Here is a 16358-nt window from a genome sequence, read left to right as displayed (position 1 = left end):
GAAAGAAAAACACCAATATAGTATACTAATGCATATATATGAAATTTTAAAAGATGGTAACAATAACCCTGTATGCAAGACAGCAAAGAGACACAGATAATTAGAACAGTCTTTTGGACTCTGTGGGAGAGAGAGAGGATGGGATTATTTGGGGTAATTGCATGGAAACATGTATAATACCATCTAAGAATGAATCACCAGTCTAGTTCAATACAGATGCTTGGGCTCGTGTACTGGGATGACCTGGAGGATAGTATAGGGAGAGAGGTTCGAGGGGGGTTCAGGATGGGAACATGTGTACACCGTGGCAGATTCATGTTTATGTGTGGCAGAACCAATACAATATTGTTAAAGTAATTAGCCTCCAATTAAAAATAAATAAATTTAAATTTAAAAATAAGTAAATAAATTCATGGCAGCAGACACCATCATGCAGTGATTTGAGTCCAAGAAAATAATGTCTGTCACTGTTTCCATTGTTTCTCCATTTATTTGCTATGAAGTGATGGGACCAGATACCTATATCTTCATTTTTTAAATGTTGAGTTTAAGCCAGCTTCTTCTTGTTACATTTGTTTTTTAAATGTTGAGTTTTAAGCCAGCTTCTTCTTTGTTACATTCACTAGTTTGGGGTATTTTTGGATTCCACATTTAAATGATATTACACAGTATTTGTCATTTTCGTTCTCTAATTTGACTTATTTTACTAAGGAAAATTCCTCTCAAGTCCATCCATATTGTTTAAAATAGCACATTTTCATTCTTTTTTTTGTGGCTGAGTAATATCCCATTGTATGTGTGTGCACGTGTCTGTGTATACAACACTGGTTCTGTATCCATTTATCTGTTGATGAGCAATTGGTTTGCTTCCATATTTTGGCTAGTATCTTTAATAGTAGAATTTTGCCTTTCCTACAAATTCTTACTTATTTTCTCTTTAGAGAAGATCATTTAACATTTCTTTCAGGGTTGGTTTAGTATTGATGAACTCTTATGATCTTTGCTTGTCTGAGAATTTCTTTATCTCCCTTTCAATTCTGAATGACAATCTTAATGGATAGATATTCCAGTTTGTAAGTAATTCTCTTTCAACACTTTAAATATCAGTAGATCATGCCCTCCCTTCTGGCCTGCAAAGTTTCTGTACAAAAATCAGCAGATAGCCTTAAGCGAGTTCCCTTTTATGTAATTCTGTGTTGTCTCTTGCTGCCTTTAGAATCCTCTCTTGATTTCTAACCTCTGCCATTTTAATTATACTGTATCTTAGTATGGTTTTGTTTTGGTTCATCTTGTTTTGGTGCTTTGTGTTCATGGATGTGTTTCCTTCTGGTTTGGGAAGTTTTCAGCCATAATTTCATCAAATATATTTTACCCTCTTCTCTCTCTTTTGTCCTTCTAGATTCCGATAATATGAATGCTGATATGCTGAATGTTATCCATAGGTCTCTTAAACTGATCTCATTTTTTTTTAATTTAAATTTATTTATTTTAATTAGAGGCTAGTTACTTTACAATATTGTATTGGTTTTGCCATACATCAACATGAATCCACCACGGGTGTACACGTGTTCCATTTTGGGTTTTCTTTTAGCTGTTCTGGTTGAGTGGTTTCCATTATTATGCATTCTTGTGTATAATCCTGTCTGCTGTTTATTCTTGTGTGTTTTTCATATCAGTTACCCTCTTCTTCAGTTCTGTCTGGTTGTTTTTTAATATTTTCTAGTTCCTTATTAGAATTTCCCTGTGTTTATCTATTTTTCTGTAGTTAGCATTATTATAACTAATTCTTCAGACTCTTACCTAGTACATTATTTATCTCTGCTTTTGGGTTGCTGTGTCAGAGGTTTTTCTCTTAGTCTTTCAATGGAGACCAGTCCTTCTGTCTTCCCATTTGTCTCTGCCTTTCTGATTTTAAGTGAATCAATTATATATTATAGTCTTGAAGGGTGTTCTTGTGAAGGAGCAATCCTGTACACTCTGTGGTACCCAGAGAGGGGGGCTGTAATTTGATAGATCACAAGTCACATCTTTCCTCAGGTGTGCCAGCAGCTATTGCCTTGGTAGCAGATTGGTGGTGCCAGGGCTGGAGCCAGATGTGAGGTACAGACTTCCTCTATTCTCAGTGGCCTTTTCAGGCCCTATTGGGGAGAGGGTGGGGTCCTAAGTTTCTGGAGCAGAGGCCCTGATTGTCAGGCTAGAGCTGGCTGTGTTCCTCTAAGCATGTGCCCTCCTTTCTCCCAGCACTGCAACCCTTGCTGCAGAGGGACAAGAGGGGCCTGTGCATAGGGAAAAGAGGAGATAGTTTATAGGCTGGCTGCTGACAGAGGTCCAGGCTACCTCCAATGTGCCACCTGTGCTAGCACTAGCAGTAGCTTCTCCCACCCTGCTTAAACATAACTTCTGATCTGAGACCCCTTGGTCCCTCCAAGCTGATGACTTCCCCCAGCCTCTGTTGTCCCTGCCCTGATGAAGAGGGGTGATATTGGGTAGGTGAAGCCTGCATGGTTGCTGGGCATGTACTGGGTCATCTGCTGTGGCAGTCTGGCCTCCATCAGAGATCAGGACTTCTCCCAATGGGCTGCCTGTGTAAGTGCCCTCCATGATCATGGCCCCAGCTGTCCCATCGAGATGCCACCCTGGGCCATATGCACCTCTGCTTTCCACATCCCAGCTCTCTGCCTCGTCATGGTAGCCCCTGCTCCAGTGCAGAGCATCCATATGAAGTAAGCAGGGCATGTGTAGGGGTGGGTAGTTGTGGCGAAGACAGGAAGCCCTAAGTGCGGTCTAAATCTGTCCTCTCCACCGTGCCTTGGGAGTAAGCCCCTGAGCATGTGATCTTCAAGGGGGAGTCCAGGCTTCCACAGCCTTCCTGTTAGTCTACGTGGCCCTGCAGCCAGCTAAGGGTGCTTGTCTTCCCTGTGTCAGACCCCAGGCCTGGTGTGCCCAATATATAGCTTGAACCACTCACACCCAGGGTAGATCTCCACCTGTGTAACCTCCCTTATATTCTGAGTCCTCTTCCAGGGGCACAGGTCAGGACTTGAATGTTCCTTTTCCCTTCCTACACTATTCCTTGTGGATCTTTCTTAAAGTCTTGATTCAGGAATCTTTCTGCAATTTTCCAGTTAATTTTTTGAGATAATTGTTCCATGTATTGATATATTATCTTCTCATTAGAATATATTTGATTTACCATGCTGTGTTAGTTTCAGGTGTACAGCAAAGTATTCAGCTTTACATATACATGTATATTGGCTTCCCATGTGGCTCAGTTGGTAAAGAATCTGCCTGCAATGCAGGAGATGCTGGTTCCATCCCTGGGTCAGGAAGATCCCCTTAGGAGGCCATGAAAACCCACTCCAGTATTCTTGCCTGGTGAATCCATAGACAGAGGAGCCTAGTGGGCTACAGTCCATAGGGTAGCAAAGAATCAGACGTGACTGAAAGGACTGAGCTTGCACATGCACACATACATATACCTATTCCTTTACAAATTATTTTTCCCATATATGTTGTTACAGAATGTTGAACAGAGTTCCCTGTGGTTTTGTAGTAGGTTCTTGTTGGTTATCTATTTTAAATATAGTGATGTGTATATGTTAATCCCCAACTCCTAATTTATCTCTCCCCACAACTTCCTCTTTGGTAGCCATAAGTTTGGCTTCTATATAGATGTGTTTTTGAATGTGTTCTTTGGGGGAGGCAGCTTTTTAATGTGATGTAGTCCTAGTTTTCTATTTTTTCTTTTGTTGCCTATGCTTTTGGTGTCCTCATACAATAAATCATTTCTTAGACCAATGTTATAATCTTCTCCAGTATGTTTCCTTCTAGTAGTTTTATAGTTTCAGATCTTACATTTAAATCTTTAATCAGCTCTGAGTTTAGTCTTATATGGTATAAGTTAAGGGTCCAATTTCATTCTTTTCCATTCAGGTATCCAGTTTGCCCACTGCAATTAACTGAGGAGATGGCAAGGTGAAATTTAATCATGATCATCTCAAGGCAGAAATGGGTGATAAGCCAGTAGGAAAGGCACTGGTGTGAGGGACCTGACCAGGAGCATGTAAAGTTTGGGGACTCCCACTTGATTCCTGCTTATACATGGTATGGTCCTGGGCAGATGTGTTCTGACTCTTAGAACATAAACTTGCTCTTGACCTCTGCCAAGCAAGATAAGCCTCTGGGCCAGCAGTATTGTGCTCTTATCATGAGTCCATGGGCAATGCTTGGCTTTTGCCTTTGGTGTCATGCAAAGTGGTGTTAATACAAGGACATGGTGTCCCTCTTGACCAGTGATAAAGAAGCTCCTCATTTAAATTCCTTTGACTTCTGACACACTCTCTGGTTTATGGATTTTATTATATTTTCAAACAGATTCTTAGACATACTTGGCAGAAGAGAGTGATTCTCTCCCTTACAGTCTTAGATAATTCAACCTCTGATAACATTTTATATCACCAAAATGTTTATTTCTAATCAATTTACTTCTCTGGCATATGTTTCTGGTAAGATACATACTCAAAAAGTATCATAAAAGCTTCATGTATAAACAGTAAGTGATTAGAGAACATGAAGAAATTAATACTCAAGAGAATCATTTAGAAATTTTCTTTGGGAGATGATCATTAGGCTGGCCTTAGATGGTTGCTAGTTTCTGAGTCACAGAAGATAGGATGGCTACAAGCAAAGAGGAATGCAAGAGGTCTTAGAGAAATCATTGTATTAGTCAATAGAGGTTGTTATGGACACAGCTAGAGAGGTCAGTTGGAATCTATTCATAGGGAACTTGTAAAAGTGGAAGTCAAAGAGTTTGTTTTATGTGCTAATGAGTGAAAAAAAAAACTCTCTCAAAATCCAAAACAGCTTTTGCAATAGGACTTGACATGTCTGAGTCACAATATACATTCCTTTTCAAGGGAACTACAGGTGTCTGATATTGATTTTTTACTGTTGTCCTACTTGGATATATCCTTTCTCAACTCATGACTTATTATTTATGATTTTCTCTTTAACCCTAAGTGTATGTGAATCCTTTTTACACTCAATGCATCCTCACTTCTTTCTGGAAGGTGGCAGTATACCCAAGTGTTGGGGGCCAGAGTGAGGTACTCCGCCCATGGCAAAGGTCATGAGGAAGGAGGCTCGACATACGCAAAGGCAGGATCGAGCCTCAGGAGTCCCCCTGGAAATCCTCGAGCGTCTACCCCCATAACCAGAGCCTGCCTACTTTACTACTTTGTGCTCTTACCTACACCTCTGACTTTACGGGGGGCTGTCCCCCACCACCTCTTTCGGAGAAGGAGTTAACCTAGAGCTCCAGTCAATAAAAACTCTTGTTTTAACCTACAAACTCCTCTGAAGGTTCTCTAGCCTGCCTGACAGGCTCGTCCGGCCACATGTGATTGCTCACAGCCTCCCAACCGTGAGAGGCACGAGATGCTTTAAACCTTCTAAAAACAGGTTCCTTAGAAAAGTTAGAAAAACTATTAGTATAAGTATAATGGGCTGATTAGAAATTGTATTGGTGAAGGGTTTTTCATTTGTTGAGCCAATGTTTGTTGCTAAGTCTCCACATCCCCTGCCCTTACACACATTAATGAATATATAGAAGAAATAAGTATTAACCTTTGATATTAATCACGTTAGACCTTAGGCTAAGTAAATTCTTTCCGTAACTAAAACCCACTACACCCTCACCCTATAGGAATGTAACTTTATTTGGGTGGCGTCTGTTTTGAGAATAATCAGCCCTGGAGAAATAAGTGTCCTGATTGACTGACCGCTGTCACAAGGAGAAGGTCGTAAATTGTCAGCAGGCCCCCCTGGCCAGAAGATGATGTAACACCCCTAAGACCTCTGTATACATTTGTGTGAAGCACCTGACTTTAATAAAAGTCAGGACTGCTGTCCCCACGTGACTTTTGTATAACATCTTAGTGTATAAAAACAGACTCTGGAAAATAAAGAATTGGGATCAGTTTCTCGAAATACTGGTCTCCCCATGTCGCTCTCTCTCTCACTCTGGCTGAGTCTCCATCTGGAGCGCGGAACCCACCATGCTTACTAATTATGCCTGGGCTTCTAAGATCCGACCAGGGAGGCCTCAGTGTCTCCTCTCCTTTGGGAGAACGGAAGGACGCCTGCGGCCTACGTAAGTGGTGCAAACTTCTTGTCTTGAAGTTTTATTGGTCTCCCGCGTAAACCAAGCTACTCAGCCTCTTTTCTCCACTGAATTTTCCTACTGAGCTATCCTTATCCTATTACTCTTTATATCTTTGATAAAATATTTAAATAAATAGGTCGCCGACGCCGTCCCCGCTTCGAATACCCTGGATCAGCCAGGGCAGGACCCCGGCACCCAGGCATATTTAAATATATATCAGGGCTACTTTGGAGATACAAAGCCCTCTAACATCAGCTTTTGGTCCACCTCAGGGCTTCCCTGCTAGCTCAGCATGCATATTTAAATATATATATCAGAACTACACTGTAGGAAAAAGCCCTCTAACATCAGCTTTTGGTCCACCTCAGGGCTTCCTTGCTAGCTCAGTTGGGAAAGAATTCGCCTGCAATGATGGAGACCCCTGTTCAGTTCCTGGATTGGGGAGATCTTCTGCAGAAGGGATAGGCTACCTAATCCCATATTCTTGGCTTCCCTTGTGGCTTAGCTGGTAAAGAATCCACCTGCAATGTGGATGACCTGGGTTTGAAACCTGGGTTGGGAAGATCCTCTGGAGAAGGGAAAGGCTACCCACTCCAGTATTGTGGCCTGGAGAATTCCATGGGCTGTATAGTCTATGGGGTCACCAAGAGTCGGACAAGACTGAACAACTTTCACTTTCAGCTCTTCAGTCCTAGCAATCTGTTACCTTCCCCTATAACATCAAGCATTTCAGTAAGTCCTAAAGAAGGGCATTAAAGTGTGATAGTATTAAATTGTGATAATATATACAGATCTGGAATCAGAGCACTGACATATATGTAGATATAAGATCTCTCTGCCTGTATCATCCTGATAGCTGCTTTAGATAATTAATTTTCTTCAGGCAAGCCATGATAGTGCTCCCACTTCTTTTGAAAGGACAGCACACCCAAGGTGTCTTTCATTCTTATTGATTTTAAACCACATTCAGTGACTGACTTTGAATCATCAACTGGGTCTCTCAGGATTTAAAGTGCCAGAAAGATTTAGGAAGCTGCAGTCCAGATAAAAGATAACATATCATTGACTTAAAATCTGAACTGAACTCTTCATGCTGATGGTGAAACTCTGTGTTTTAGTTTTTTCTAAAATGTTTTCTGAAGACACATAGGATTCCTTTGCTCAGAGACTCTGCCTTATATATCTCCATATTTGATTGACTACTCCTTGAGCCTTTTAAAACATTTCAAAATGAAAGTTAATACCAAATTAAATATTCCATGCTGCTGCTGCTAAGTCACTTCAGTCGTGTCCGACTCTGCGACCCCATAGACGGCAGCCCACCAGGCTCCCCCGTCCCTGGGATTCTCCAGGCAAGAACACTGGAGTGGGTTGCCATTTCCTTCTCCAATGCATGAAAGTGAAAAGTGAAAGTGAAGTCGCTGAGTTGTGTCCGACTCTTCACGCCCCCATGGACTTCAGCCCACCAGGCTCCTCTATCCATGGGATTTTCCAGGCAAGAGTACTGGAATGGGGTGCCACTGCCTTAACTATGATAAACTTGTAGAACTTGGACTAACAAAAGACTTTATTGGGGAAGAATGTTTTATGACTGTAGTTATTTAGAAATGCTAGGGTATGGTGACAAATAAAAGACTAGGTTTTACTACATTGTATATTCATACTTGTATCAAATTCTGTGTATTCATTTCTCTGGCTGTCCAGTGGTTAGGACTCTGTGGTTTCACTAAAAGGGGCACGGTTTCAATCACTTTTCAGAGAGCTAAGATCCCACAACCTGCATAGTGCCCCCCCCCAAAAAAAAAAAATTATCTGCGGATAGTGATCCTATTTGTCACCTGCACGGGATTGGACCACACACACTGTCCTGCCTTTGGGAACACAATTCTCCCACCAATTTCTTTGCAAAAAAGTGGCCTAATCAATATTTGGTTTCTTCCCTCCAAACATTATTTTAGTCCTTGGTAGTGCTAGTTGTGGTTTTAGTTGTATCAGCATTTTGTGCCTTCTGAGCAACTTTAACTGACAGCATAGGTGAGTGATGCAACAAATCCCATTATGAGGTAGGTGGCCAGGAAGTGATTTCTGTCTGTCTTTCTCAGGGGGAGTTTCACATTCACCATCCCCATGTGAAACCCTCTTCCCATCTGGATTCTGGCAATCTAGACATTAATGGCATTTCACACAGCAAACAAAAGCAATAACACCACACCTCTTCTCCTTGACCCTGAGATCAATTGTTCAGCAGGGATTTCAATCTTCAGTGCATACTCCTGACCCAGTCCAGACCTCAACTATCTAAGTGTGGACCTGAGTGTCTGTTCCCCAATCTCTCGGGACCCCATATCCCTCCCTTCTCAGGTACGCACCTCTTATCTTCCTTCCCCACCTTCCCATCAGAAAATTCACACACACACACACACACACAAATATCATCTTTTCACCATTTGATGTTTATTTTAATCACAGCCATCAGTTTACTATGTTAGTGTGAGAGTCAGTCTTTTCCTGGTTGGCCATTTTTAAGAAAGCAGACCTCTGGAGACACAATTCTAAACTGTCTGACCTTTTCTATTCAGTTACTGGCTGCCCAGGTTGTACTTCTCCAGGGTCTCTTATTCTGGGACGGCTGAGCTTATCTTCTCTTTTGATTCTGCCTCCTTCTTTGATTCTGCCTCCTATTTTGGTATCTTTTTCTACTTTGATTCAGTTTCTTACATGCACAGGAACAGAAAAAACAGTTTGGCTTTCTTGTTTTCTTCACCTTCTTCGATTGGGTGGCATATGATTGGATTTTCTTTCTCATGGTTCCTTGTAGAGGTCTTCTGACCCTCATCGTCATATTTCGTGCCTGGAAAGACAAGACAAGGGTATTAGTTTTGAGGAAAGAGAATAAAAACTCAGTTGGAAGGGAGATTTCATGAAAAAGAGATGTGGGCTGATGAGGGCTTTTGTGCCAGGCAAGGGCAGTGTAGAGGTCTTGGGCTGCAAAATCAATGGAGAACATGGGGAGCTTAGTTGGAGTCATCTTACCTTCACACTGCCTCTGTATCTCCGTTGACAAAGCGTCTTCTTTCTTCCTTTCACCCTTGAAGCAAACCGCATTGGAACTCTTCTTGACAGCCATGGCTTCTTAGTTACTTTAGTCATGATGATGACAAGAAATGGCCTAACCCAGAATCTCTGCCTCTGTCCTCCCTTATATATACCTTCTCAGGACAATGAGGAGCCACACCCTTCAATCTGATTGGTCAGCTAGGCACTACCCCAGCCAATGGTGGCTTGGAGGGCTTAGACATCACAATGCACCACTTTGCCCATCAACATGGGCTAGTGTATGCTGAGGGAGGTGATGATATAGCTTTCCCATCAAAGTACCACTTCTGATATCTCTGTCACTGATTCTCAGGAGGCAGAGTTCTCTGGTTGAACAAAAGGGGCTTTTCTTTAGCACTCTCTAAAGAGCATTCCCAAAGTGACTTGCTGAATGTTCTTCATCACTCCATGTTCAATTCTGGAGGTTCACATGGCAAGGAGTGGATGTTTTAACCAAGTCATACTCCATGGCCTCTCTTATTCCATGTTTCATTCTCTCATCCTTCACCATTACTTAACATTTATATATATATATATATATATATATATATATATATATATATATATATTTATATATATATATATATATCTTATCCTCTAAGCTAATGTGGCCATATTCAGTCTTAGTTTAGATGTGGATCATCTTATTTCTCCCCTATTATAATGGATAAAATGAAAAAGACAATTATAAATATTGGCAAAGATAGAGAACAACTGGTAACTGTACATATAAAATAGTACAATAAATATCAAATGGAATATAATCACTTTGGAAAATCTTTTTTTTTTTTAATTTATTTAAATGTTGAATAAGCCTTCACAGGATCCAGGCATTGCACTCTTAGCTCTTTATTCAAAGTCAGTGAAAACATATCTATACAAAGACTTGTAATAGGATTCATAGCAGCTTTATTTGTAGTCACCAAAAAACTGAAAACAGTGCAAACATTCATAAATAGGCATGCAGATGAACAAGGTATATCTATATAATGGAATATGGTGGAGATTGGTGGTTTAGTCTCTAAGTAGTGTCCAACTCTTGAGATCCCATGAACTGTAGCCCACCGGGTTCCTCTGTCCAGCCAAGAATACTGGAGTAGGTTGTCATTTCCTTCTCCAGGGGAGCTTCCCAACCCAGGGATCAAACCTATGCCTCCTGCATTGCAGGCGGATTCTTAACCAACTGAGCCACCAGGGAAGACCATATAATGGAATGCTATTCAATAATACAAAGTAGTGAAATCCAGTACCTGCCACAACATTGATGAATCTCAAAAACATGGTGAGTGAAATAAGCCAGATATAAAAGAGTGCATATTGTAAGATTCCATTTATATAAAACTTTAAGATGTAAACTAATGTATAGTAACAAATAGCAGATCTTTAGCTTCCCTGGGTTTCGGGAACAAAGAGGAGTGAGGAGCTTAATTATATCAATCATACCTCAATAGAATTGTTAAAACATCCACAAGCAAGCAAGAAAAAACAAACAACAATACAGTACTGGAATGGAGAAAGAGGTGAAAGTCAGACTGAGTCCACTAGCTTTCATTTTCGCATATGCAAAGAATTACAGGGATATTAACACCCAGGGGCAGGGATGCGGAGGAAATCACTGCCCACTTTATTGATCTTCTTCAGCATCAAAGCAGATTTAAGTGGCTGGGGAATGCAGAGGCTGCAATAACAACAGACAAACATGCATTGAGGGAACCTACGAGTCTGCTTGCCACTTACAAAAGGAAAACGGATTGTGCTTCTCATCTGTTTCCAAACCTCACACTAATGCAGCTTACCATGGAGTCTAAGACTTGATGGACCTCAACTGGAAAGGCTGTCTGGTGCATGTATCCCAAGTTTCCATCCTCTGCAACAGAGGAGAAGATTGGGGTGGGGAGGATATTAAAGGGTAATGCATGCCAGTGGAGAATAGCACATCCAGTAGAGATTGGGACACCTGATGAAATTCACAGGGGTCTATGTCAGAAGCAACTTTTAAATAAGAGCTTCTTAGGTAAGGCAAAGGAATAAGCACAACATTTCTTTTGCATTTACCGGTTTAACTTTGGATAACCAAAGCCATCTGCTTATAGATGACTGTATAATTTATCATACAAGCTGGGATATCTTTTAAAGTGAAATTGGGGCTATTAATAATCACACCTGGATAAACAATAGTAAACTGGGATTGTGCTGGGCAAACAAGGACAAACAGTCACACTACAAATGAGACAAGCCCTCCAGATCCATTATTTTGTGTTGCAGATAGGACTCAGCATTCTCCAAGTCACAGTTTGACAGATGGTCATAAAATGTCTGTGGGATTCTCCAGGAGTCCTCTAATAGCAGTCAGGATTGGAGAAGGTTGTTTCACTTAAATTATGGTGTTGGAAATACTCTACATGTCATTTGCATTGTATTCACATGCCATTGTTTGGACTACATATGGTCAGAGAGTGTAATGAAGATTTTGTGATGAGACCTTAGAGGCTAATGCCTTGAGGAAATGAAAGACTCTAGCTTATAGGAACTTGCATAATACCTTTGGTACAAAAAGTTAGAGAGTTAACCAGAGAAAAGAAATTGATACTGAAGTTCTGGGAAGAAATTTAGAGATGATCCTCGGGTAACAGGTCAAACTTTGATTTATTTAAGCACTCTGCTTTCGTCACTCAGTCCATTCTCTTCACAGCACTATGATGCAGGTAGTATTTACCCAATTCCATTAAGCAAAAGAAATGACAACTAGAGAGGTAAAACATTTCATTCAGTTCACATAGCTAGTAGTGAGTCAAGCATAATTCTTTGACCTCAAGCTACATGTTTGTTCCACTAGGGCCATTCTGTATAGCCATTTACCAATAAGTTATATCATTTCTCATAATATAGAGGCAAATCTGAGTATGGAACTGTCAGGAGAGTCATGAAACTGAATCTCTAGCAGTATCTGGAATGATTTAAATGTGCTCTTGCAAAGCCATAATAGAAGTAGACACTGGAACCACATGGTCTGTTGAGTTTGGGGCAATATTTCTCAAGTTTTAGTGTGGTTACAAATCACATGAGGATTGATAAGATGCAAATTCTGACTCAGTAGGTCTTGGGTAGGGCCTTGGGTTTTTGCATTTCTAACAGACTCCCAAGTAATACTGATATTTCTGGTGCATGGACCACTCTGAATAACAAGATTATAAATATGAATTGATCTAGGTCATTATTGAATCTCATTTCAGGAAAGTTTAATGATGCCAGTGATAGAAAAACTCATTTGTGACCCTGTTTTGCTTTGCTTCTAAATGTGGACCCACTGATATTAGAGAAAACCTCCAAAATATCTGTGTTTTTTTTTTTTTTTTAATGTGTCTGAAACCTGGCTGTTCATCATGCTTGGACTATATTGAGTTGGCCAGAAACTTTGTTTGGGTTTTTCCATAAGATCCATAAAGCATGAATGAACTTTTCAGCCAATTAGTTCTAGGTGGTTTAAGCAATGTACAGTATTTAATATATTGCTCTTAAACAGATATACCTTTTCATTTTTCTTGTATTAATTCTTATGTCAAAGTATATGTTCTACTTTCTCTCATACTGTTCAGTATCAGCACTTATGTGAAAGGCACAGCTGACTACTATGTTCTCTGAATAGCCATGGTTCAATATAAATACTAAAGAAGACTATCTATTGACACTGTTAACACTGTATCTATTAACAGTGCTGCTAAAGTGCTGCACTCACTATGCTAGCCAATTTGGAAAACTCAGCAGTGGCCACAGAACTGGAAAATGTCAGCTTCATTCCAACCCCAAAGAAAGGCAATGCTAAAGAATGCTCAAACTACCACATAGTTGCACTCATTTCACATGCAAGAAAAGTAATACTCAAAATTCTTCAACCTAGGTTTCAATGTGAATCAAGAACTTCTAGATGTTCAAGCTGGATTTAGAAAAGGCAGAGGAACCAGAGATCAAATTGCCAACATCCACTGGATCATAGAAAAAGCAAGAGAATTCCAGAAAAGCATCTATTTCTGCTTCATTGACTACACTAAAGCCTTTGACTGTGTGGATCCCAACAAACTGGAAAATTCTGAAAGAGATGGGAATACCAGACCACCCTACCTGCCTCCTGCAAAACATGTATGCAGGTCAAGAAGCAACAGTTAGAACCAAACATGAAACAATTGACTGGTTCCAAACTGGGAAAAAAGTATGTGAAGGCTGTATATTGTTACCTTGCTTATTTAACCTATATGCAGAGTACATCAATGCAAAATGCTGGGCTGGATGAATCACAAGCTGGAATCAAGATTGCTGGGAGAAATATCAATAACCTCAGATATGCAGATGACACCACCCTTACAGCAGAAAGCAAAGAGGAACTACAGAGCCTCTTGATGAGTATGAAGGAAGAGAGTGAAAAAGTTGGCTTATAACTCGACATTCAGTAAATGAAGATCATGGCATCCGGTCCCATCACTTCATGTCAAATAGATGTGGAAACAATGGAAACAGTAACAGACTATTTTCTTGGGCTCCAAAATCACTGTAGATGGTGACTGCAGCCATGAAATTAAAAGATGCTTACTCCTTGGAAGGAAAGTTATGACCAACCTAGACAGCATATTAAAAAGCAGAAACATCACTTTGCCAACAAAGGTCCATCTAGTCAAAGCTAAGGTTTTTCCAGTAGTCATGTATGGATGTGAGAGTTGGACCATAAAGAAAGCTGAGCATCAATGAATTGATGCTTTTGAACTATGGTGTTGGAGAAGACTCTTGAGAGTCCCTTGGATGGCAAGGAACTCAAACCAGTCCATCCTAAAGGAAATCAATCCTGAATATTCATTGGAAGGACTGATGCTGAGGCTAAGGCTCCAGTACTTTGGCTGCCTGGTGTGAAGAACTGACTCATTGGAAAAGACCCTGATGCTGGGAAAGATTGAAGGTGGGAGGAGAAGGGGACAACAGAGGATGAGATGGTTGGATGGCATCACAAACTCAAGGGACATGAGTTTGAACAAGACCTGGGTGATGATGAAGGACAGGGAAGCCTGGCATGCTGCAGTCCATGGGGTCGCAAAGAAATGGACATGACTGAGCAACTGAACAACAACAACAACAGCAATCCATTGACACATTTGGATCACTGAAGTTATCCAAGAGAAATTGACATTGGTCTATTCTATTGAGAGGATGGCTGACTTATTTCCTGAGTAACTCTCAACTATAATACACATTCAGAGGGATGTTCTTTCTTTTGAGATGATATTATTTACAACTGAATAGTGAAAGAATTAGAAAAATAAACTAGAGAGTATTCTGTCCTTTGATTTATTGAAGGCTCTTGGTGGCCTCGATAAGAATGACTGAAGTCTCTTTTAGATGATTAAGCATGCTTACAGCTGTAGAAGGAACTGACAAGCTACTGCAGTATTCTTGCTTAGAAAATTCCATGGACAGAGGAGTCTGGTGGGCTGCATGCAGTCCATGGGGTCACAAAGAGTCAGACACGACTGAGTCTGAGTGCATACTTACACCATTCTTTAAGGACAGTCTCTGAGGAAGATCACCAAGAAAAGGATAGAAATTCTAAATCAGGAGTAAAACAAATGGCATTTTGGAGAGTATAGACAACAACGGAAGAATTTGGAGAAATGAACTTTGTTTACAGAGAGAAAAGAGATGGAATGAATATATAATTACTGGAAAGCCTCTTCCTTCTCTTCTAATGATAATAAGAGCAATATCACCCAAACTCAGTCTCAGGGCAAGCAGTAAGGACATGATCTGATGATCTGACCTCCCAGTTTCCCACAAATTCCTTCATTACTTTGAAAGGATCTTGAAAATGTCTTGAGTCATTCTGAAAGTCTTTCCAATTGTGGTCTGAACGACCAATATTAGGAACTACTTTTTTAAACTTTAACCTCTTAAAGGAAACAAAGAATATTCTAATAAATTGACATTTTTTGTGTCATTTATCAAATACTTCTTCCTTTGTAAGCATCATACTACTCAAAAGGCAACATTCAGAAATATAGCCACCCGTGTCTGCAATGACTTTCCTATGATTCCAATAAATGTCATTGATGCTTTCCTTAAAACATTCCCCCCTGCTCCCCAGATCTTGAAATATTTACTCACTGATAACACATGTGTTTCACTTGAATGAGATGTGCTGGTTCCTCAAAGGCTTTTCAAAAATAAATAGTGTGCAAATTGATCCATGAAATTATGGGGAAATTCTGTTACTTTTTAAAAGTGTTTTCATCTATATTTCTGATGGATCTTCAATTGTCAGAAGGCTCTTCAATGGCTCCCTGTTAGTCATGTGTGGTAAAGGACATGTAAATAGCCACAAGGGCAAGTATAACAGAGAATATAAAGGTCTTTTATTAAGTCAATCTTGGTGGTTTGTTCAAATTTTACTACATTATTTTGCTTTTGGGTAACACTTTCCTGTATTTCAGTTGAAAAAACAAAATCAATAATGTCAGCCCACTAAATCTTGCAAAATCCGTAAGGAAACAGTCTCAATAGAGAAGGGCTTTCTGAGTTCTTCCTCTCCCCTCCTACTATTCACTTTTCAGCTACTTTTCTAAAAGTGTCTTTGAAATCACATATCCTTTCAGTTAGTGCAAGAAGAAGAGGGCTTTCTGACTGTGAAGCCAGCTCCTCTTAGCAACAGATGACACACACACCCGGAATAGCTACAAGCTCTGTGTTCTCTGTGCTCTCTGTGTGTCTCTTGTGTGATCCGTGACAATTTGCTTAGTTTTTCCTCACCTGCTTCCTAGCTAGTAATTACCCAGAGACAGAATCTTTGTGTAACCCTGACTTACAGCTATTAGAATAGGTCGTAATTGTACCCAGTGTAATTGGTTTCAGTGGCAGAGCCCCTTAACCTGGCACAGCAGTTCTTAAAGCAGCCTGTAATCTAGCTCATTAAATTTTATCTTCAGTAATAAGGGAAGTTATGACCTTTGCCATTTCTGTCTTAATGTATTTATGCAGACATGTCACCTAGGATATCAAAACATACAGTGTCATTGAAATGCAGAGGCAGGCCAACCTTGTATACTCAGAGATGCTAAAATTG

General features: G+C 40.3%; 1 protein-coding gene across 1 annotated transcript; it reads right to left on the bottom strand.

The window, feature by feature from the left end:
* Positions 1-8595: 8595 nt before the first annotated feature.
* Positions 8596-9407, bottom strand: LOC112445795 (spermatid nuclear transition protein 3-like). The gene is made up of 2 exons (XM_024989268.2): positions 9197-9407; positions 8596-9014 (listed from the first exon to the last, which is right to left on the bottom strand). The coding sequence occupies exons 1-2, from the start codon at positions 9311-9313 to the stop codon at positions 8799-8801; spliced, it is 333 nt and encodes a 110-aa protein (XP_024845036.1). The 5' UTR covers positions 9314-9407; the 3' UTR covers positions 8596-8798.
* Between the last annotated feature and the right edge of the window lie 6951 nt (positions 9408-16358).

This window comes from Bos taurus, unplaced genomic scaffold, assembly GCF_002263795.3.
Source record: "Bos taurus isolate L1 Dominette 01449 registration number 42190680 breed Hereford unplaced genomic scaffold, ARS-UCD2.0 ScbfJmS_2447, whole genome shotgun sequence".
NCBI lineage: Eukaryota > Metazoa > Chordata > Mammalia > Artiodactyla > Bovidae > Bos > Bos taurus.
Note: the sequence above shows the minus strand (reverse complement) of the source record. Positions and strands in the feature narration are given on the sequence as shown.

Excerpts from the sequence above, each read along its gene's own strand:
- LOC112445795 (XM_024989268.2), bottom strand. The coding sequence starts at position 9,313 with ATGACTAAAGTAACTAAGAAGCCATGGCTGTCAAGAAGAGTTCCAATG. Across the intron at positions 9,015-9,196 it reads GATACAGAGGCAGTGTGAAG|GCACGAAATATGACGATGAG; the intron begins GTAAGATGACTC and ends TTGTCTTTCCAG.